At 45.2% G+C, this 23,887-nt stretch overlaps 1 protein-coding gene across 1 annotated transcript; it reads left to right on the forward strand.

The window, feature by feature from the left end:
• The first annotated feature begins 1,007 nt into the window (after positions 1-1,007).
• Positions 1,008-20,919, forward strand: PSAT1 (phosphoserine aminotransferase 1). The gene is made up of 9 exons (XM_080912690.1): positions 1,008-1,073; positions 4,563-4,623; positions 6,208-6,277; positions 7,120-7,325; positions 8,249-8,421; positions 11,333-11,502; positions 16,534-16,662; positions 17,806-17,943; positions 18,709-20,919. The coding sequence occupies exons 1-9, from the start codon at positions 1,014-1,016 to the stop codon at positions 18,812-18,814; spliced, it is 1,113 nt and encodes a 370-aa protein (XP_080768816.1). The 5' UTR covers positions 1,008-1,013; the 3' UTR covers positions 18,815-20,919.
• The last annotated feature ends 2,968 nt before the right edge of the window (positions 20,920-23,887 follow it).

The raw sequence follows: 23,887 nt of genomic DNA on the forward strand, positions 1-23,887 counted from the left end.
TGAAAAGGGAACTTGTGTGGAAAAGTTTGAAGAGATTTGGCCGCGTGCCCAGCTCGGCTCAAGGCCACATTCCTCTGGTCCTGACTACGTTCAGCTTGCTTGCTACGCTCCTGTTAATACCTCTTCACAGTTTGAGGAGCTCCTGCTTATGAGTGAAAATTCAGGTCCCTGCTCCTCAGTTGATGAAAGAGATAATGAGAGAATGGAGGGAGACTCAGCAGCCTGAAAGTGGCTGTCCTGGATGAGGGTAGGGGCTGGACTTCCCCCAAACTTTTTAGTCACCTCTGTCCTTTCCTGGTGCAGTGAGTTAGAGCCCAAGTGCAAGTACAAAGGCTTCTTATGTTACTTTTGAGACAGGGTCCCTCTGTGTGGCTCTTAGCTGGCCTCCAAGTAGCTGTCCTCCTTTATCACCCTCAGAGTGCTGTGATTATCAGGTGCAACGGGCCACAATCCTTTGGTCTCACGTTTCAGCCCCTTCTTCACTCTGCACATCACATCTATCTTTCTTTGGGTGTCCTGTTTCTGCATCGGGGTGTCTGTGAGCGTCTTAGGAAAGTCTGGTATATTAATGGGGGCTGGCTCTGGAACGAATGAATGCAGCAGAGCCCAGCCTAGCTGGAGGTGGGCCAGGAGCAATGAATGAATGGGTTTGCGTGCCATCTCGAAGTAATTCAGAGGCCAGGGCAGGGGACTGCGCCCAGAGATGCGCGAAGGCAGTAGGCACCTCGCCACGCGGGTGGCTGGTGCAATCCCCTGCTCTCTTGCGTTTGACTGCCAAGGCCGAATGAAATTCTAAACTCCAGGAGGAGCAATTGATCGTAGGTTCGGATAGTGAGCACGACCAATGGGGAGGCGAGCTTCTGAGTGAAAGCCAATCAGCGAGTGGCCTAAGACAGCGAACCAATGGAGCGCCGACTCTGCAAGCTGAAACCCGCCCTGCCTTTGCATCCGGAGAAGCGGGCGGTTCGCGTGGTCTCTGCTCCTGCCACTTTCCCTGCTGTCGTCTTAGCACTATGGACGCTGCCAAGCAAGTGGTTAACTTTGGGCCCGGGCCTGCCAAGCTGCCACACTCGGTAAGATGGCTGGGGTTCGGTCGGAGTGCGGCCATTGGGAGTCGGGATGCAGCTGTTGAGATAACAGACATCGGGGAGCCGGAATACCGCCGTGAAGGTATAGTTGTAGGGGCCCGAAGTGCGCTCCTGAGCACAGACGCCGGCTCCTACCTGCAGCCTCAGGCCCAGCCTCCCAGCGGTGTGGCCTCTGCAGCTCCGGCGTGCTCGGGCGAGCGTGGGAGGGTGAATGAATGGACGGTCGGTTGGTAGTCCAGGTGCGAGCACACCTTTTCCCGGGAGGCTAAGCTCCGGGAGCTGGGAATTTAGTCCTCAGAAATTGAAAGCTGCCGGCTTCTCCCTCTTCACTCCCACCGAACCCACCCAACCCTCAAGCCTTTCTCCTGCAAACCTGCCGGTTTCCGAAGGCTCTGGAAGGTTTTGGTCTGTTTGGCTAAATTCCATTCACTTGGTCCGGGTGCCATCCCGTCCCGTCCTGCGCGGGTTCCTCCCGCACCCCAGCTGTGCGGAATGAGATGCCTCTCGTGGCCTGCAGCCCATGGACCAGCTGCCCAAGCTGCTATCTGATAACTGGTTGCCACAGCGCGCAGCCATGGCCAAGAATTGTACAATTATCTTTTGTTGAGCCCTGGCGATCTCCCCGGGACACCACGGTCTCTGTTGGGTAGAAACAGGATCTCATAGTGTGAGAGGGGGAAAGACGCCTTGCTTTCCTAGTGACAACCGTACAATCAACAGGGCCTACTCTGCAGTCACCGCAGTTCATCTTCCGTGACAGTTCTTTGCTAGAACTGTGGGAACTTCTGGAGGCCTTCCCACCCCCACTCCTCTCTGGTTTGGAAAGCTGCTTGTTTTTTATGTTTGCAAGGTGGGGCAAGACAATGTCTCAGAACAGGCTGGCCCAGAATTTACTTTGTACCACAAGTTGGTTTTGAACTATTCCCGCCTTCACCTCCCAGGAGAGGATATCTTAGGGTTTCTATTGCTATGATGAAAAGTTGACCAAAAGTAACTTCTGGAAGAAAGGGCTTATTTCACTTACAGTACCCTGTGAGTTCATTATCAAAAGCAGTGAGGACAGGAACCTGGAGGCAGGAGCTGATGCAGAGGCCATGGAGGGGTGCTGCTTGCTGGCTTGCTCTCCATGACTTTCTCAGCTTTTGTTATCGCACCCAGGAGCATCAGCCAGCCCAGGGGTGGCACCACTCACAATGTCAAGTGACACTGACATAAAATTAGTCAGCATGTAGGAATTACAGGCCTGTGCGATTAACTTCAGTGTAGGAATAATCGACAGTTGTCCATAAATAAAGAAAAAATGAAATTTATGAAACGCTGTATGTGAGACTAGAGAGATGGCCTGGGGTTCTAGCATTTGGCTAGGAATCTTTATATATAGAGTGGTCTTGCTTATAAAATACAATTTTCATTTTTTAAAAACTTATGTGTCTGCATTTAGGTCTCTGACGAAATGGGTTAGAGGTGGTTGTGGGCTAGCTGATGTGGGTCCTGGAGATCGAACTCCAGACTCCTGGAAGAGCAGATGTGCTTGTCCCAGCTGAGCCATCTCCTCCATGACTCTTAGGCCATCATTTGAAAGAATGCACTTAGAAAAATACAGTGCTGGAGAAATATGGCTTAGCACTTAAGAGTGGAGGCCCCAAGTTGGATTCTGTGTACCCACTTTGGTTGGTTCACAACCACTTTTTTTTTCCTGGTTTCTGAGGGTACATGCACAAATAAATGAATAATAAAGTTCATTAAAAAGGGCTAAAAATAAGTTCAAAGATGATTTTAGGTGGTTGGTGAAGGGATCTGGTGGAACTCTTGCTTGTCATTTGCAAAGGCAGGTCCTGTTTAATCCTGTTTAACAAACAAAACCCAAGAATCTGTTCCAGGTACTTCTTTTAATATGAATGTATTCACTAAAATTTACCCAAAAATGTTTATCGGGTATATACACAATATATACATATTGTTATAAATGTATATTACACACATATATATGGCCAATGTATACACCTGTATATATTTGAACATGTACTTTTTTTAAAGCTAGGCCCACAGGGCAGGATTCAGACCCTTGTCTTTCACTAGTAGAGGTTACACAACCCTATCCTGCCAATTCTTGGTATCTCTGTTTGTTTGAGATAAGGTCTCATTATACAGCCCTGGCTGACCTGTTACTAATTACTTAGACCAGGCTGGCTTCAGACTCAGAATCTGCTTACTTCTGCTTCCCAAGTGCTGGGATCAAAGGTGTGTGCCTCCTCACTGGGCCTTAACTAGTGTCTTGATGTCATCTCCCATTTGGGTTTTTCTCACAGGGTCTTTTGCAGTTGGTGTTTAATTTTAGAGAATTTGTTATTTGTCTTTTTTGGAGACAGGGTTTCTTTACAGCGCTCTGGAACTCATATAGACCAGGCTGGCCTTGAACTCACAGAGATCCATCAGCTTCTTCTAGATCCATCTTAGTGCTGGGCCTAAAGGCTTGCGTAACCACACACTGTCTGAGCCTTTATTATGGACATCTTTTATTTACCTGCCAGGATCCATTTCTTGTCTCAGCAGCATCCAACACAGTGACATTCTTTAGGCAAACTGAGCAAACTGAGCTCTCTTGTAGTTTAAATACTGCCCCCCCCCCCCGAAATTTTCTGGTTTAGATAAAGAGAACATGTATCCTACTTTCTATTTCTCCTTCCACTCTTCCTTTTACTTCTCATTTTATATCACTGAGTTACATCCCTATCTTGTTTTCCACTGCATCCTAAGGGAATTGATATTGCCTATTTTATTTAATAAGAGACATTTATGTGAATGATTGGTTTCTGAATTAATATCATCAATAAATCCCCATGGCCCTTCAAAGGCTGCCTTATCAGAATGGAATAATTGTGTGCAAAGTCAAGATGTAGTCCACAACTGAATGAAAACCACCTCCCCCCAGTTTTGCTGTAAATGAAACCTGGGTTTTTCTGTGTGCTAAGCGACTGCTTTATCTCTCTATTTATTAATACTACTGTTGATTCTCATGCAGTATAGCCTCAGCTTCTAGAGTTTATTTCAATTCATAGGCTTTTTGCCTTTGACACCTATCAGAGTCTTTACTGTCCCTCCCCCACTGAGCTGCCTGTATGATTTGGACATACCATAGTTTTTGTTCTTGTTGGTCTCTGAACTGAGAACTTTATATGTTTAATAAGTGAGATTTTAAAGAGAGAGAGGTGAATGAGATTTCTAGGGGGCACGTTTTCTAGGAAATTGGTAAATTTGTGTCTTTGAAACATCTTGACTCAATCGTGTGGCCTAACTCCAGGCTCAGCTTGTGTGAGTTGTACCTGGGAGGTTCTGGGGAGGGTGGGAGGTAATTGGCTGGGAACAGAAGCCTGGCACCTTCCAGGCCTCTGCTTAGCTGTCTCCGTCTCCCAGGTGTACGTGAAGAGGGAAAGTTGTGCACAGCATGTTGAAATCTTTCTTTTCTTCTCCCAGGTATTGCTAGAGATACAGAAACAGCTACTAGACTACAAAGGACTTGGCATCAGTGTGCTTGGTGAGCTTACTTTTGGATTCTGTTCCTATCCCAGAATTTTAAACAGGAACAAGTTCCTGAAGCCCAGGCTTAGTTCTGTATGGCCTTCCATACAGAGTAAAGGTTATAGGTGTATAGACTACAGTATGAGATCCTATCTTAGAAGAAAAAAAGGCAGGCATGATGTCACAGTCCTTTAATCCCAGTTACAGGTCCATTTAACTTTAATGTCTTGGGTCACACGCTTGCTGGAGTCAAGACTAACAAAGCCTAAGTGCATGTGAGAAGTTTCGACATAGCTCATTGGTTCATGATTGGTTCTTACTGAGCAGATGCTATACATTTGCATGAGGTGGTCACCAAGTGGAGGTAATATTGCTTCATGTTCAGTGTAAAGTTTTTATTATACTTAAATAAAAAATTGGTAAGTTAAAAAGTTCACAAGCCTCTATGAAGATCTTGCTCTTTATTAAACTTTTGCTTCTGTGTTGTTTAAGAAGAGAATCTCCAAACCCCCTTCTCCCTCCCTCTCTCTATCTTTCTTTCTATCTATCTATCTATCTATCTATCTATCTATCAATTATCTACCTATCTATCATCTATCTACCTACCTATCTATCATCTATCTATCTATCTATCTATCTATCTATCTATCTATCTATCTATCATCTATCTATCAATCATCTATCTATCATCTATCTACCTACCTATCTATCATCTATCTATCAATCATCTATCTATCATCTATCTACCTACCTATCTATCATCTATCTATCTATCTATCTATCTATCTATCTATCTATCTATCTATCTATCTATCTATCATTTTCTTGCAACTTCCACGGGTTGCACTGTATGAAGGGACTGTCTTTACTCTGTTATTTTTGTTCCTATGTGTTCTTTGTGTTTGGGGCTGTCCTTAAATATCTTTCCTGTTGCTTGTTTGATCCTGTTTGCTTTTTTTTTTTTTCTCTTCCTGTCTGTTTCTACATAGACCAGGTTGGCCTTGACTCTCAGAGATCCTCCTGCCTGTGCCTCCCAAGTGATGGGATTATAGGCATGTGCCACCATGTCTGACTTTTTTCTTTTCCCCAAGATAGGATCTCATAAAGTAGTCTAGGATGGCCCCAGACTCCTGACAGAGGCAATCCTCCTGCCTCAGTCTCTGAAAACTAAGGTTACAGGAGTAAGCCACCATGTTTGATTCTTTTTTTTTTTTTTTTAAAGTCTGAATCGGCTATTGGCTCAGGTTGACTTTGAATTTAAATCCTCAGCTTCCTGAATACTGGGATTTGGGAATGACATGGGTGTACTACCATTCCTGCTTGTATCTCTGACAGGAAAATGAGATAGAGCAGGGTCAGATAAGATCAGTTAATGTGGTACTGAAAATTTGCTGCTGTGACCACAGGACTGAAATGTTATAGTTTCAACATCAGTGGGAGCTCAGTAATTGTCCAACACAGTAAGTGAGCATGTGTCTACCGTCTGAACTCAGATTTCCTTATATTATTTCTCCATAAATCCCACAATCACTCTTATTTTGGTATTACACTTGAACTTTGTTGTTGTTGTTCTTTTGTTTTTGTTTCTTTGCTTCCACAGAAATGAGTCACAGGTCACCAGATTTTGCCAAGATTATTAGCAACACAGAGAATCTTGTGAGGGAGTTGCTGTAAGTTTTAACAAGCATTTAAACAGATATTTATATTATGTTGTGTGTATGCCTATGTATATGTATGTACATCACATGGGAGCATGTAAAGGTCATAGTAATTGTTAGATCCCCTGGAGCTGTTGTGAGCCACCGTGTGGGGTCTGGGAATTGAAGCTAGGTTCTCTGCAAGAGCAGTAAAGGCTCTCAACCAGTGATCTAGCTCTCCAGCCCTATATTGTGTGGTTTCTTAAAAGGTCAACTTGTTAGTTTGGCTTTCTATGTCATTAATCTGGGTGTCTATTATAGTATTTTCTATACTGCTCACTTTGTTTAGAATGTCTGTGGGGGCCAACATCATCACCACGAGTTGAGCAAAGATCTTGGCCAGTTCCCACCGGCCAGCGTTATTCACTGCTCATCCCCTGGGTTGGGACTGGCCACAGTTGAATTCTGAGGGTTGCACAGCAGAAGTGGGATTTCCTAAGGAAAGCTGGGCATTTCTACCATCAACAGTGTCAGACTCATCAGTGTCGAAGAAACCTGTAAATAAATGACTGAATTGGCTAAGGCAATACTGAGACTTTACCATGTTTCTTTCTCTTAAGGTTTGCTTTGAATGTGTGTGTGTTTATATATATATGTGTGTACTCACAGAGGCCAGAAGAGAACATTGGAGTTAATCTGGGGCTGGAGTTATAGACATTTGTGAGCTGCCTGAACGTGGGTGCTGGGAACTGAATCCAAGTTTTCTTCAAGAGCAGACAGGGCGTTTAACCACTGAGCCGTCTCCCCAGCCTCTGTAGAGAAAGATCTACAGAGTGTTAGCTTATGTACTTATGGTCACTTTTGTTTATGCCCAGAGCTGTTCCCAACAACTACAAGGTGATCTTTGTACAAGGAGGTGGGACTGGCCAGTTCAGTGCCATCCCCTTAAATCTGATTGGCCTGAAAGCTGGAAGGTGTGCTGACTATGTGGTGACCGGAGCTTGGTCAGCTAAGGCTGCAGAAGAAGCTAAGAAGTTTGGGACTGTCAACATTGTTCATCCTAAACTTGGAAGTTACACAAGTAAGTTCTGGAACTGAAGGAGCACGGTGAGGTGGTGGCTGGCCATTGCCCTTCCTGTTGTATTGCTACACGCTTCCTGACAGTAATGATCTCATTTAGATTGTGTAGCTATGGTGGTCTACTGGCTACTCCTTTAGAAAGATGAGAGTCTTGCTTACCTAAAAGCCCAAGAGCAGTTTGGTGTTTTTGTAGGGAGATCAAGGACCCCAGGGAAGCTGCCCATGTCTTAGTCTCTTCTTCCCTCCTCCATAATAGACTGTAGTCTAGAAGTTAGGCCCTTTCTGGGAAGATGGCTGCAGTTGCTCTTCAGCTTTTTATAGTCTTAAGTTTCAGTGTCCTTGCCAGAGCATCCCAATAAAAGGATCATACGCCCTGCTGTGAAGTTGTCACTGACTCTGCCTGGGTCACATTATACCCCTAGGGGTATAGATTTGATTGGCTCTGCTGGAACCTCATGCACCCAGAGTGGATAAACACTGGGGGTCCTAAGAAGATGCTAGTAGACACTAGCAGATGTAGAGTAGATGGATAAGAGAACTTTCAGATAATCTCCTTTCCTTCTGTTCGTTCTTTTGAGACAGGGTCTTTCTACCACTGCCCTGGTGGTTTTGATGTACCACAGGCTGACCTTGAACTTAGCAGTTTTTTTTGCCTTACCCTTTCAAGTGCTGGATTACATGTTTGCACCAGTGAACTTGGCCCCTCTGTGCTTCACTGGAATGTTTTTTGTGCTCGAATGCTGAGAGGGTGACAGACCATCCCTGGCTGTTAGTGAAGATGGCAAGAGTGGGTGGGTCTGTGTTCTTGTCTGGTGCTTTGGAGTTAGTCTTCCCCTCAGGAAGTTAACCAGTCTCATGGGTAACATTGTCTGCATCTGGAAAAAGGAAGGAAGTATGCAGAGTCTCAAATTTGCCCTCTGACAGAAATTCCAGACCCAAGCACCTGGAACCTCAACCCGGATGCCTCCTATGTGTACTTCTGTGCAAACGAGACTGTGCATGGGGTGGAGTTTGACTTCATACCTGACGTCAAGGGAGCAGTGCTGGTCTGTGACATGTCCTCAAACTTCTTATCCAAGCCAGTGGACGTTTCCAAGGTAAGGTATGGAAGGCTGGTTTGGGGAACCAGTGAATGTTTCTTTGAGCTCTTTTGATATATGGATTCAATTAGAAAGACTTTGGGGAATCTGGGGCTGGCGGAGACTCTGAAGCCAGGATAGAGTCGGTGTATGGGCTGATAACTGCTTCTCTTATTAGCTGTCTGAACATCTAAGTCTGACTGCTCATGGCCTACCTGCCAGGCCTTGGGGAACTTCCCCACCTTTCTTTGGCAGTGGTTCTTGAAAACTTGTTGGCCAGCACACCGGGAGTGGCATGCTCACTCCAAAGTCAGGTCACCAAGCACTGGGGTTTGTTTCTATGTGAGCTTGAATGAGAGACATGCACGTGTAGAGTCAGGGCAGCCTTATGGAGTTGATTCTCTGTGTCCACCTTCATGTGGTTCCAGGTGTGGCATTCTGGTTACCAGCGGAGCCATCTCCATTCTCCACCTTGGTGGTGGTGGTGGTTCCTAGGAAGGTCAAAAACCCTGCTAGATCATTCTAAAAAGAGCTGTACCGGTTCTGCTGCTCTCCCCACACCCTGGTTTGGTAGTTTAAGCCAGGGTCTCTGTATGGCCCTATCCTTCACTGTCCTAGAACTCACTGTGTAGAGCATGCTGGCTTTGCACTCATTCTCTGCCTATGGGGGGCCACAATGCCCAGCTATGCTCCCCCACTTTTTTTTTTCTTTAAGATTTATTTTCTGTATATGAGTACACTGTAGCTGTGCTCAGACACACCAGAAGAGGGCATCAGATCTCATTACAGATAGTTGTGAGCCACCATATGGTTGCTGGGAATTGAACTTAGGACCTCTGGAAGAGCAGTCAGTGCTTTAACCGCTGAGCCATCTCTAGCCTGCTCTCCTTTTTAATGTGGTAAAATATGCTTAAAACAAATGTATTATTATAGTCATGGTTTAAAAATTATTTAAGTCAACTGGGTGTGATGGTATGTCCCTTTAATCCTAGAGCTTGGGAGGCTGAGGTAGGCAGACCTCTGAGTTCAAGGCCAGCCTAGTTTACAAAGTGAGTTCCAGGACATCCAGGACCACACAGAGAAAACCTGTTTGAAAACAACAACAAAGTTAAGTCTTAGTGTATGGCACAAACCTTTAATTGAAACATTCAAGAAGCAGAGGCAGGTGGATCTCAAGTTTACTGATAGCCTGGTTTATATTTTAAGTTCCAAGATGGCCAAAGATATACAGTGAGACTCTTTAATGTGTGTGTGATGTGTGTGTGAAGCACACACACATCACACACACACACACACACACACACACACACTTTACCTATTGTTATTGTGTCTGTGTATGAATGCACACTTGCCATGGCATGCATGCGGTTGGCACGTTCTTTACCTTCTGGAGCCTCACTGGCCCCATCTGACACTTTTATGTGTGCAGCTCAGTGACGCTAAGCACATTAACACTGCAGTGCAGCCTTCACCTCTGTCCAACTCCAGGAACTTTCAGATTTCCAACTGAAACTTTGTCCCACTAAAATTTCACTCCCCAGCCTTTGCCAACCACTATCCAGCTTTATGAATTTGTACTCAGGGCACCTCCCATAAGTGGGACCATGATGTTTGTCCTTTAGTGCTTGGCTTAATTCACGAGTGTCAGTGCCTTCATAGCTTTATGTTGTGGCAAACATCCGAACTTTACTGTTAGACTACTATTCCATTATATATGTTTTTAACATTTGGTTTATAACCATATTCTGTGTTTTAAAGAAAGGTCTTACTACATGGCTCAGCCCAGCTTGGACTTGAACTTGAAACCCTCCTATCTCCTTTTGTGCTGGGATTGCACATGTTTGGCTATTCCAAAACTTGTAAACTCATACACCCCTACTTGGTTTCCTGAGATTTGATGGGGGATAAAAAAAAAAAGGTCTGTATCTTGTACAACAAAAAGTTAGACATTGTATATTTGAAAATTCCCCTTCAGCGAGTGTCTCACTCATGTTTGCAGCAGCGTCCTTCAGATCAACTTCTGAGTCTTTCTAATTGGAAATTGTTTTTAATCCTGAATTATACCACAATCCAGAGGGTCTTATATACCAGGCTAGCTTCACTATGAAGCCAAGGGTGACCTTGAACTCCAGATCCTTCTGCTTGAATTTCCCGAGAGTTGGGATTACAGTTGTGTACCACCAAGCCTGAACCAGAGGCTTGTATTATTTAGTTAAAAATGTTTTAGATTTATTTATTATTGTATGTATATATTAATACACGTATATTCAGGTGTCATGTGTGCCCTTTGAGTCCTCAGATCAGAAGAGGGTGTTAGGATCCCTGGAACTTGAGTTACAGATGTTTGTGAGTAACTGCGTGGGTGCTGGGAAACAAACCCAGATCCTCTATAAGAGCAGCAAGTGCTCATACCTGCTGAGCCATCTCTCCAGCTCTGAGAGGGCCTGTTCTTTCTTTCTTTTTTTTTTTTTTAGTTCTTTAATTATATATAAGTACACTGTAGCTGTTTTCAGACACAGTAGGAGAGGGCATCTGATCTCATTACAGATGGTTGTAATCTACCATGTTGCTGGGAATTGAACTCATGACCTCTGGTAGAGCAGTCAGTGCTCTTAACCACTGAGCCATCTCTCCAACCCAAGAGAGGGCCTGTTCTAAAGACTGGTTTGGAAGCAGAACAAGGATTGCATGAATATGTTGCAGGGCTTCACAGCCCTGGGTGGGAGAGGCAAAGGCCAGACCTTGAGTCTCAGAAGTGCTGACTCACTTTTTTGGGTAGAGATTTGGGTAGAGTATGGCATGCTCCTAAGCAGAAATGAGTCTCTTCATTAAGGCAGCTGTTTAGGGGAGAGCTAGATCTTGGCATGCATGGCTTAGGGATGACTACAAATGCTTCTAAAACAGCCAATCTTTCTTCCTTTTTTAAAAGTTTGGTGTGATTTTCGCTGGTGCTCAGAAGAATATCGGCTCTGCCGGGGTGACGGTGGTGATTGTCCGTGATGACCTGCTGGGGTTCTCCCTCAGAGAGTGCCCATCAGTCCTTGACTACAAATTGCAGGCTGGGAACAATTCCTTGTATAACACACCTCCATGTTTCAGGTAACTTGGGACTCTGTCATCTCCTGTCCAAGCAGAGGTAAAGTGGAGCATACTTCATTAGCCAGTGACCTAAGAACCCCAGACACACTTAGCAGTCTTTGTCCAGCTTTTCTCTAGGTAGTTTTTCTCGTTGCCTTTTTTGGTAAAGATGACAATCTTGGTTTTTGCTTGATCTCGAGAATCTAGGCGCTGACTCTTGACCATTAACCCGCAAGTTCGATGGCCTTTGTCTCAGACAAACAGGGTGGCTTTCCAGAAGTAACAGTCAGGCTAGGGCAAGCGTGCCAGAGTTCTCTTCTTCCCTGCTGTAGAAAATGATTCACACACACAAGAAAGGGAAGAATTTGGAGTTCAAGTGCAGTTAGATATTTCTCCTGTGTTTTCTGTCACCCACCTGATACAGAAGTCTCTATCTCTTCCTCCCACCCCCACCCACCTTTTCTTTGAGTAGAGTGTTGTGGGGTTAACTCTCCTGGTTGTTCTTACTCTTAGACCTTGACTGAAGATGTGTCTAAGATGAATGTTGTTGTCTGGGGAGTGGGGTAGGGTTCACTTCTATCTCGAACTACCCTGCTTACCTTTGGGGTTATAGGCAGTGAGGAAATACCAGTAGACATTAGTCAGGAGGGAAAAGCTGAAGACAAGGATGGTAAAGGTACCATTGGGGACCACCAGTTGGATTCCTGGAAGAGCAGTTGAGGTGCCAGGCTAGATGTCTGGTGGGACGTGGAAAAGGCCAGACACATAGAAAGTGCACATGCCGGCACCCATACTAAGACTGCAGTGGTGTCTCAGAGCAAATCAGGATGGTGAATATGTAGATTGAAACTGAGCAGATGTGGAAGAGGTGAAAGTTAGGGCTTAGTGGTTATCCCCTACCCCCGCCTGGTTCTTATCTGTATTGATAAGACAGCGTGGTTTCTCTGTGACATGAGAACTCAGGGTTCACTACAGTGCCTTAACATTCAAGGATAGAAAATGACTCACCAAGAGCCATCTTCCCATGGAGATGACAGCGTGTTCAGGACAGGGGAGGTACCCTCTCCACTCCACATGTAGGCAGATAAGGATGTAAGTATGTCCCAATGATGTTCTTTGTTTTCTTTGTTTGGTCAGAGCCCTAAGATTGTGGGCCTTAGGAACTGTTTGACTCTTCTGGATAAACTGGACCATGAATCGTTGATCAATAGCCTTATGCAGGAACTGGGCCGGAATAAAGGACTATGATAACATTCTTTTTAACCCGTCAGTAGAACACACTCAATCCTGTTAGAGGGCAGAGAAGTTCAAGGTCATATTTAACTCCTTAGCAAATGCAGGGGCAACAAATAGCCTGTGCAGAGGCTCTTGGGAGGAGGGGAGCAGCTAGAACACTCAGCTGTGTGGGAGTTGATCTCAGGGCCAGCTGCAGGAAGGCTTTCACAAGCATCTGAAAGAGTTATGAGACCTAGAGCCCATCCTGAGTTCATCTACAGCCTGGGTCTTCTGGTTACCTTTTCTTTTTCTTTTCTTTCTTTCTTTTTTTTTTTCTGGTGACCTTTTCTAACCTCTAACTTGCAGGGTATAATATTGTTTTAAAATATATCACCCACTCTTAGCAAGTTTCCAAGTTACTAGGGAAACACTGCCTGCCTATCCAGTCATCCCTCATTAACCATCAAAGACTCTTTCAGGACCCCCAAGGAGTCCAAAATTCTCAGGTATCTTCCTGTATATTTTAAGTCATCTCTAGGTTATTTATAATACCTAATGTAATATAAGTGTTCTAGGTAATTTATATACTGTTTTGGGACTAAAACACCAATCATTGAGTTTGCATGGAGAGATCCATGGCTCAGGTGCATATGCAGCAGAAGATAGCATCTTCTGCCATCAGTGGGAGGAAAGGCTTTGGTCCAGAGAAGGCACAATTTCCCAGTGTGGAGGATTGCCAAGGTGCTGATGTGGGAGACTGTGGTTGGGAGAGGGAGCACCTTCATGGAGGCAATGGGAGGTGGAAGTGGGATGGAATTGGGGGAAGGTGTTAACATCTGAATTGTAAATACACAGAATATCCAATTTAAAAGAAAAAAAAATGACAAGGCAAAGATTTCTTTGTATTCATTCTAGATGCTGATTTTGAAAATTTTTTCTGTACAAGGTTGCTAAACCCATGGTTGCCAAGTTTAGGAGTTTGAAGAGGTCAGCCACATTCCCATCATATATTTAATTGTATCAGAGAACTGTGAACCATGCTGCTTAGACTTGTGTGGCTCTCTTTTCGACCCAGCAGTGTACTGTGGACATTCTGCTGTGTTAGGTTAAATGCCTGCCCCTTTACACTGTTCTTTTCATAGCTGGATGCTATTGCAGAGGACATTTCAGGTCGGCTTAGGTGGTAAACCTAACTGGCATGCTTGTAGGTAGCTAGTTTAGAAGTGGAGGCATCAGTCAGTTAAAATTGTGCACCAATGGTGGAAAGAATTGGGCGCAAGTTGTGACTCCATAGCATTGTAAGGCTCAGATGGTTTCAAGAGCTTTGGCTTCAGAGGATAGAGGTTTGAGTTAGTAAAGCAGAAGCCCAGAAGACCTTTGATGAACGTTCACAGGGGCCTACAGCAGTGCTTAGCTAGGAGCTGGGTGGAAAGCAGGCAGGCGTCTTTTCTCCCCAGGGCTGTCTTTCTGTTTTTCGAGCAGCCTGCTTCATTCAGATCCAGCTGTTGCTGAGACACTGGAGACCCAGGCTAAGAGGCCTGGCTGCAGGCGGACTGTACAAGTGTGACTTTCTACTGCTTTGGCCTGCTCAGACCCTCATAAGGTGGCCACAGTGTACAGGAAGTAAGCCTGAGCAGAGATAGGCTCCAGTATTGTCCTGAGGTCTGGCTGAGACAGGCTCTTGCTGGTTTGGATTTTCTTAGAGAATCTACAGTTTTGGAACATAGGAATTACAAAGCATCGGGTAAAAAGTGACCATGGTTTCCTAAGAGTATTGGTCACGATTCTACTTGGCTCTGGTAGCCAGGGATGTGTCTGTGGTTCACAGGTGAGTGGGCTGTAGGCGCTGGGTAGCAGCAGTTTGTGGTTATGTACTTCTTGTGAAGTTCTTGCGTGTTGCTTTCTGTTGCCTTCTGGGAAGAAACTCCTGGGTTCTTGGCCCACCTGGTTGAGACAGTGAATGATCAGGCGTCGTCCATGTCAGGTTTCTGAGGGACAGCCAACAGCTGCCAGAGCTCTGCAGAGCTTTGGCTGCCCTCCCCAGGCCCTGTGCTAAGCGTGGGGTTTGTGGGAGATAAGAAGTCTGAACACTTGGCTCAGAAAGGGATAGTCCTTTGTTGTGGCTGAGTCACTTAGAACCAGGAACACAAGTCTTCTACCATGGCCGACTGTAACATGTTAGTCAACAGGGAGCAGCCTGCCTGGGATGTCCCTATCACCATATTTGCTCAGCCTGCCTTCCTATCAGATGGTTGCATCTTCCATAGATCACCTTTATCCTACACCCGGACACAGCTACACTCTAGCAAATAGAGCTGGGAACTGATGCCTCCAGACTCCAAGCTCAAGGAGGACAGAAGACCTGCTTCTGCTCCTTGGACTTTCAGTGAGGGGTATGTGGGATCAGAAGGTTGTTGGCAAGCTCCCCATCCTTCTCAAATGTCATTTAAATTCAGCTTAGTGTGGGTACCTAGCTACCATCTGTGTAGGCTGCTCTCCCCAGGCCCTGTGCCAAGCATGGGTTTTGTGGGAGATAAGTCTTAACACTTGGCTCAGAAAGAGACGGATCTGTGTTGTGGCTGGGCCTCAGAACCAGAAACACAAATCTTACATTATCTATTCTCCAGGTTTTTTTTTTTTTGTTTTGTTTTGTTTTGCTTTTTGCTTTTGGGTTCATTTTGAGAACAATCCTGATATGTACCTCAGGTTGGCCTTGTGCTGTCTATGTAGTCTAGGCTGAACCATCCTTCCTCAGTCCTACTCACCAAGGTTACCGGTAGGTTGCTCTCCATTTCTGATCCTTGCTTCTCTGGCCAGGATGTTGGCTTCTCTGTTTAGCTAGAAATGAGATCTGCTGGGTCTCATCTTCTACCTAGGATGTGTTAGTCCAGTTCTGTCTTTCCCTACTCCCAGATTAGAAGATCCCAGGGAAGTTGCTGCTTGTAGTTAAGTCTCATGCCCACCTCTTATGACCAGGGGGGCAAATCTTGCAGCTGAGTCTGTATGTTGGATGTGGGGGGTAGAGCTGAGAAGAATAGGATAGGACACTACCAGGTGTCCACCATGGGTAGTGATGACACTGTGTCCTTGGAGGTAAAGGCAAGGCTTACATTTTCATGGTGACTAGTGCTGTGTGGTATGTCAGGATTGTGATGGAACCTGTGGTGTGGAATCTGGAATAGAAAAGAATAGTGTGTCCTTCCAGCCTTCTAGCATTAGAGTCTAAGACATGGTCACAGAAGTTTAAAGAAACAGAATGGTAAAACAAAAGCAAGGCAGACCCCACAACCCCGTGTGGATCATACATAGGACCAGGGGACTTGGGGGATTCAGGTGTGGAGAGCTGGCTTAGGGTGGGGTTGGGAAGACTGCCTAGAGCATTGATTCTCACCCTTTCTAACCATGCCACCCTTTAATTCAGTTCCTCATTTTGTGCTGACTCCCAGCCATAGTTATTTTCGCTACTACTTCATAACTAATTTTGCTATTGTTATGAATTGTAATGTAAATGTCATTGTTTTCTGATGGTCTTAGGCAAGCCCTGTGTAAGGGTCCTTCAATCAGGGTTGTGATTCACTGGTCTAGAGATGGGGATGTGTGGTCCCCATTTGTAGGGGGCCCAGAGGGCTGGTGCTCTGTGTTGCCTCTTTAGAGTACCACGTGATCGACAGCTGCATTGCCTTAGTCTGAGGCACGCTCTTCTCCAATGGTCTGCTTTTATCCGTTTGTAACCATGCTAAAAGTGTCATTGTGACCCCCAGCACCAGTTCGTTTACATGTCCTCTTGGCTTTTGCAGAGGTGAACTTAATGATGTTATGTGTTTACCTCTGCTTTAGCATCTACGTCATGGGCATGGTCCTGGAATGGATCAAGAACAATGGCGGGGCCGCAGCTATGGAGAAGCTCAGCTCCATGAAATCCCAAATGATTTATGAGATTATTGATAATTCTCAAGGATTTTATGTGTAAGTCAATGGGTTATATCTCTTATGAATTGGAAACTCTCTTCTTTGAAACTTACCTTTCCCGGGATGCTGGTGTGCAGGTGATGGTCTCATGCCTCATGACCTGGGTGGAGGTAGGGAAGTTCTTTGCTCTTGTACCCCATGCTGGGAAGTCCCAGTCTTTTGGGTCATGTCCCCAAATACTCTGGCCTGGGCAAGTGTTCATAGCTGTCTGGGATAGGACCCCTCTCCTTCCTCTCTTGAGACGCTGGAAAACTGTTGCAGGAAGTTGTCAGCAAACTGAGTCAGAGCTTGGCTGGCTCCTCCTCCATGGTCCTCCCGTTCCCTCCTCCCCTGCTCTCCATTCCCGATTTCCGCATGGTCCCCTCTTCAACCCTGCTCAGTAAGGTTGCCAGTTTGGAACTTCGTAGTTCGGAGAACGACTGATTCCCTTCTTAGTCTTGTATAAGAGACTGTGTGTGATGTGTAATGTGCGATTCAGTCTTCAGTTTTGAACTTTTATGACATGATTGTTTTCTCTTATTTTCACCTGTCATGGCAGGGTGGGTGATTAGCAGGCATGAGCTGCAAGGCCAGATCTTTGATCGTCAGCCACGTGTAATCCCAGCTTGTCCGCAGCCTTGCAGAGAGAGCTGTGTACTTGTGCTGTGTGGCTGACATGTGCTCGTAGCTATGTAGATGACCCACTCAGTTGTCACAGAGTGTGAAACAGAGACAGTGCGGCTTCTAATATTCAAGTGAAGGGACTGAGTCTGGCAGAAATTAGATGCAAGTTATACATGTGAATGCCAGCCTACTGCTGTGAAGGAGGCTTTCCCCCACTGGTCAATTATAACGTTCTGGGGAAGAGTTCGTTTGCTTTCACGTTCTTTCCTTCTTTTTATTCATCTGTTTGTTTTAGTTTTGAGACAGGGTCTTACTTAGCCCCTGCTGGCCCTGAAATCACCATGTGGCTATAGATGACCCTGCGCACTGATCCTCATGGTTCTTCGTGGAACTTCCTGGTTGCTGACATGTTAAGCACTCTATCAGCTGAATGCCAGCCCCAGCCCTCGATACTGTTTAAAAACCTGTATGTTTGTGACATTTTACCTCTTAGGAACATAGTTGGGGTGATAATGGGGTACTAAACATGCTTTTCAGATGTCCAGTGGAGCGCCAGCATAGAAGCAGGATGAACATCCCATTTCGCATTGGCAATAGCAAAGGAGATGAAGCGTTGGAAAAGCGATTTCTTGATAAGGCGGTAGAACTAAACATGATCTCCTTGAAGGGGCACAGGTAAGCACGCACTGTCCCCAGGCCTGCTGGGCAGAAAGAAGCAAATCCAGGACCTTACACAGCCTGGGGTAGTGGTCACAGACTTGCTTGCTGGGGAATAAGCCCGCTTCTGGCTTTTTTGCCGCGCATCTTGCATGAGGTCTCATCAGCCCTGAAGGCACCTGGTTGGGCTGCCTGCTCCACTCTGGTGTTAACAGACTGTCACTGGGCTCAGTTGAACATCAGATGCCCTGAACAGGAGAATGCTGTAGCAGAGTGCTGTCTGGTTAGAACCCTAGCATAGCCTAGCGAGTGGCATGTCCCCAAACCCAGTCACCCTCCTCATCCCCTCATTTAGTTTCTTTATCAAAGGTGAACAGTTTGGGTGTGATCAAAGTCCAGTGTATGTATGCATTGCTGGAAATGCCACAGTGAAGGCCATGAATCTGTATAAACAACAAGCCAGTCACCGCTCTAAAGACTGACTGGTTTGAGGTAATTCAGTGGGGATACGGGGATGACCCTCACCGCATGAGGGGGTTCCTGATGACTTGGAAGCTTCATGCTACCTGCTTGGAGTGTTTTCATGTGGGAGCTTGAACACCTGGACTCAGAGCTAAAACTCTCAGGAGGGGTAGTTAGTGAAGGTGGCGTTGTCTACTTTTCATGGTTTTCTGGATTGCTAAGGTTCAAACCTGGAGCCTTATGTACGGCAGGCAAAGGCTTTAACGCTGATTAGCTGTCTCCTGATCTTCCTGGTCTTACTGGTCGGGTCTCTTGTTCTAGGTCAGTGGGAGGCATCCGCGCCTCTCTGTATAATGCTGTCACAACCGAAGATGTTGAGAAGTTGGCTGCCTTCATGAAGAATTTTTTGGAGATGCATCAGCTGTGAACACGACCAGCCACGCTCTGCCATCGAGCGACAAACAGCGTTTGGAGTAACTTGGAATTGGCTGCAGAAACTTAACAGACATGGGCTTTCCCAAATACATGCTTATTACAGGTTCCTTTTTCAAAGAATAACGACTAAACACCTTGGCTCTGCACTGCTGAGGAGACGACCAGCTAACGGCCACCTTCATTCTTACTCGACCAGGAAGCATTGTGAAAGTGTTCCTGTTGCCTTTCTAGTGAATTCAGCCTGTCACCTTTACTCTTTCTCTAGGTGGATTGGAGGACTTGCTTTGGACTTTTTCCTGCTGGTTCCAACTGGTTCTTTGTTATTAGGAGTGTATCACAAGGAGGTTGAGAGGTCCTATGCGCTGGATTGGCAGCTGTGAGTTTGCTGGGTTCTTCAGCTGTTGGTTAACGTCAACAGTGACTCATGAGCTGTTGGATCTGTACATTGCTATTCCCATAGAAAGATAGAGGTGACAGGCTGTGTTCATGTAGTGGGTGTTTTTTTAAAACTCCATACGGTTTATATCCATGCCTTTATATTTCTAATGAAACAGTTATGCAGAGGCTTTTAGAGTTTGTTCAGCTTGTGACTTTGTGCATGACTGTCGTATGTTGTGGACACGTGTACCCTCCACCTACTGCCTTTTAAAGCTGCTTTGTGAGAAGGATCTAGAAGACTCCAGGATTTACTTTTCTTGCCACAAGTAGAAGAAATGGTTGGTTCTTTGCTTTTCGGTTAGGCCATTAAACAAAACTCAGTTACACCCCCACATTCCACCCCCAAACTGCTTTTGTAGTTTAACCTGGGCAACTCTCTTCATTCCAGATCTTTGCTGAGGTCTTCTCTGGTTGTTTATGTCCAGTGTTTTCAGTTGACTATGTGAAGAACATTAAAGTCCTATGTCCTCTAAACCATTGCCTGTGAATTGTTCTGCTTGCTTTTTTAGTCAGGTGCTGCTTTTAAACATTTCGACTGGAAGCCCAGGGTTTAAAATTAGTCTGTGATAGGGTAATGCAGTCCAGACAAAGGTGTTGGCTTAGTTCTTGTGCAACTCAATGTGCTTGCTTGCCTTTTACTTTGGAACACACACAGCAGAGTCCCTTCCAGTACAGCTCCCAGGGTACAGATCTGTGAACTCTGTCCCTGTTAGCCTAGGGGGAAAAAGGCAGCAGAAGAATTTTGAGCTCATTTTGTTTCATTTGATTGCACAAGAAGAAGACACTGATTAGTTGGTTCCCCTGGTCAGTTCCACCAGCTCATTTGTGCAAAGTTGAACTAGCACCCAGCATTGCAGGATGTTTGTATTTAAAATGAGCTCTTTCGTCTGTAAATGCCAGAGCCAGCTTGATCATTGAGGGTCACAAACCCCCCTTTCGTGTGCTTGTGAACACCCATCTTCCCCACTTCAACCAACCCTTCATGTCCCAGCCAGCCCTGCTGTGGAAACCCTGGAATTGTTTCAGCTCCTCATCTCTGCCTCATCCACTCCTACCATAGCTGCTTCGACTGACTTCCTCTCTGCTCTGTGTGTGTATGTGTGAGTGATCCGGACTTTTTAGTGTGGTTTCCTAACATCTGCCTGACTTCCTGTCTCTTGTGTTAATGGGTCTTAGAGTGTTTCTGTCACTGGTTTGGCCATGCCACACTAAGCTCAGGGGTCCTGCCCAACTTCCTTCCAGCCAGCGTTCTTTCATTTGCTAGTCTTTTTGCTTTCTATTCTTTTTCCTGCTATTTTCGTTGTTTCATGGAGGGTTTTTTGTTGTTGTTTTTGTTTTTTATAGGACCATTTCTCTTTGTGATGCTGGAGTGGCTGCTTGTCTGTCTTGCACTTAGATGTTCAGACTATCTAATGAACATGAACCTCAGTGCCTGGTTTCTGAATATTGCAAACAGCCTGGGGCAGTGAAGGCAGAACGCAGTCTCAGCACATGGATTTGATCAAATATCAAATGCTTAGTGGACCGTACAATTCATCTGTGGAAGGACTGACTCTGATCCGAGAGGGTTGATTTCTAGGATTATCTCTACCATTTGAAAGCTTTTGGAGTTAGCCAGTTGTCTGTCTCGCATGGTAGACTCTGGAGCACAGATCTTAGAAAGTAACCAGAGCATAAAATGTGACCTTTGTTTGCACTCGCAGATCAGCTGAGGGTAGTCTGTTGGACACAGGGACCGTGGTGGGAGCGGGTGCTAGGGATGCTGTAGCTGGCTAGGCTTTGAGATGTGAACCTACTGGTCTGTCCCTGAAGGTTTAGAAGCAAGGCATTCAGGGAAGCCTTTGGGGCCCCCATGAGGCTGGGTGAAGGATTGCCTCTGTTCTGTGGGATCTTCTAAACTGATTCTGAAGTTTATTCTTCTCTTTCAGAGTTCTTTACCCTGATGTTATCTCAGTGGGGGGAAAAGCCTCCAGTGTTCTGTTTAATATGAGTTTTTTCTATCAGATACTATAAAGCCTGTGATGGTGATGGAGAATTAGAATCTTTTCATGTGTCACATCTCAGAAGACTTTTATGCAAATCCCCCACGTTAACCCAGTAAAACCTGGGTTTACACAAAAGCCCTGCTGCATGCTCAGCTTAAAGTGATTGACCCTCCCCCGCTTCATTTCCTGTATACCAGTTCTTTTCAGACTGGCCAACTGAATAAGAGTGAATAAAGTTCAACCACAGTCAATGGGGAAAAGACAGTCGCTACCTAAGTTAAAATAACTATGTGCACTTCCTCCGACTGCTTACCCTTCTGAGCACCCCCGTACCCAAAGGTGGCAAGTTACACCCAGTTCATTCCTTGGACCAGGTTCCTTGGTCTCTTTCTCTGTGATCCCAAGTGTTCTAACATTTTCCACACTGCTTTGACTCCAGTACTGTGGTTCTGTTCTTGACAAGGGATTGAGGTCTGTCCTCAGTTCCTCCTCTCCCTATTAGATTCCTGTTATTGAGAGGCAACCCATCATCTTGTCATCAGCCTGTGGTTGCAGCTTCCGGTGCTGGAAAGCTTGGTTGGCATGCACTTGGGTGAGCCGAGAGAGTGATTTTCTTTCTCGTTAGCGCTGAAATGGCCGATAAGATCATTAAACCAGAGAAGCACCACTGACAGATGACGTGGTCACTTCTGCCACAGGCGGAGCAGGGTCTGGCTTCCTATCGCTGGGATTAATGTTTGTTGTATCTTGTTCCTGGGAAGGAAAATAAAATGAAGCTTCTCACTTTGATTGTAGTGAACGTAATTAAAAAGCTCCATGCTACTCAGTTGTTAAGAAATCAATCACTTTAATTGGAAAGAAGATTCCTTAGCTCTTATTGGACTCTTGGTAATTTAAAATTGAGATCCCTGACAGTTTGTGAAAAATTGTCGCCTTTTGGGCAAAACAGGTATATTCTAATTACTAGTGGGTTATTCCAGAGTGGATAGAAAATCTTGATCAAAGAGATGTTGAAGCGAGAGGAGGGCTGCGAGTGGGCAAGGATTTGTGGAAAACATTTTAAAACTGAAGGACAAATTCATTTGATGTGACAGAAACAAGAGCTTACGTGTTCTAAGATGCCAGAGATGGATTTCCTAAGAAAATGGGAACTAAGCATATTAGAAAAAATTGACACGAAGTCCTAACAGAAATTAGTTCTATTTATTAACTAGTCTTGGACCTGACTTGGGCTGGTGAAATGGATCAGTGAGTAAAGGCGCCTGTCACCATGCCGGACAACCTGTGCTTGATACCTGGACCCTGGTGGGGGGAGAGAGCTGAGTCCCGAAAGTCATTCACATAGGAGTCCCTTTCCCCAACCAAATCAGTAAATATAAAGAATGGTTTGGAATTTAAGGCTTATTGTTTCTAAGTGAGTTCTCCACACCTCAACTTAAGGGGATCTAAAACATCTCATTCCAATGAGAAAGTGAGTTACCAGACTACAGTCAGTCTAGTGACTCCACTGGCCCCACTGCTGTCCTGGTGTTTATTTCTAACTCGACTAAGAACATCTGAGGGACAGGCTGGTTTAGGTTGACACAGTGGGTTATACATTTATTTTTAAGTACGTGTAGTTAATTTTAAGAATGGTTACCTGTAGTATCCGTTGTAAAGTGTATGTTGAAATTGCATTATACCTTCTTACACAGGCAGCTCACATCGAGTGGGGGAAGAGCTGGGGTGTGCTTCACTCAGAATGGCTAACAGCTCCAGGGTTAGGAGTCTGCTTTTGCGTAGCCGCATACCTGTGTTTCTGAACTGTTTTAAGAACACCAAATGGCTGGTTTCCTCGTTTGCTTTCTATTGCTGTGATGAAACATTTGACCATAAGCAGCCCGGGGCTTACCTCAGCTTACATATTCTGACTACAGTCTACAGGAAGGAAAGTTAAGGCAGGAGCTGGGAGGGTGCTTCTTACTGGTTTGCTCTCCATGACTTTCTCAGCCTACTTTCTTAAGTCATCCAGGGCCACCTACCCTGAGGTGGTACCCCATGATGGCCCACGTTAATCATTAATCAAGAAAAACCCCTACAAGCTTGTCTATGGTTCAGTTTGATGGAGGCATTTCTCAACTGAGGTTTTTTTCTTCCCAGACGACACTAGCTTATATCAAGTTGTTGTCAAAAAAAAAAAAAAAAAAGACATAAAACAAACAAACAAACAAACAAACAAAAAAAAACCTAGCCAGAATGAGTTGGAGATACAGTAGTCACTACTATATGGAGTCTATTTGTAAGACAGGGCAGTGCAAGCACAATTGTTTTTAGATCTGTGTGTGTGTGTGTGTGTGTGTGTGTGTGTGTGTCAGGATGACCTGGAGGAGTTGGTCTGTCCTTCAGACACTGTGGCACAGTAGACTGAAACGTTAACATGTAAGTGGTCTACAGTTCTTATTTAAGTTTTACCATTCACCCTGCAGCATCCCTGTAACCTGTTTGTTTTTAGTCCAATAGTTCCATTTCCCCGTTCCACTTAATTGTCATTTATATATGAACTAGTTCTTCAACCTCTTTCTAATGTTATAGACGGGCTGGGAAAAGTTTGAAGGCTGGTTGTGGAGTAGAGTATGGTTTATTCACATTTCCTGTAGCTTCTT

The sequence above is a fragment of the Micromys minutus genome (genome assembly GCF_963924665.1).
Source record: "Micromys minutus genome assembly, chromosome: 2".
Lineage (NCBI taxonomy): Eukaryota > Metazoa > Chordata > Mammalia > Rodentia > Muridae > Micromys > Micromys minutus.

Excerpts from the sequence above, each read along its gene's own strand:
- PSAT1 (XM_080912690.1), top strand. The coding sequence starts at position 1,014 with ATGGACGCTGCCAAGCAAGTGGTTAACTTTGGGCCCGGGCCTGCCAAG. Across the intron at positions 7,326-8,248 it reads TAAACTTGGAAGTTACACAA|AAATTCCAGACCCAAGCACC; the intron begins GTAAGTTCTGGA and ends GCCCTCTGACAG. Across the intron at positions 17,944-18,708 it reads ATCTCCTTGAAGGGGCACAG|GTCAGTGGGAGGCATCCGCG; the intron begins GTAAGCACGCAC and ends CTCTTGTTCTAG.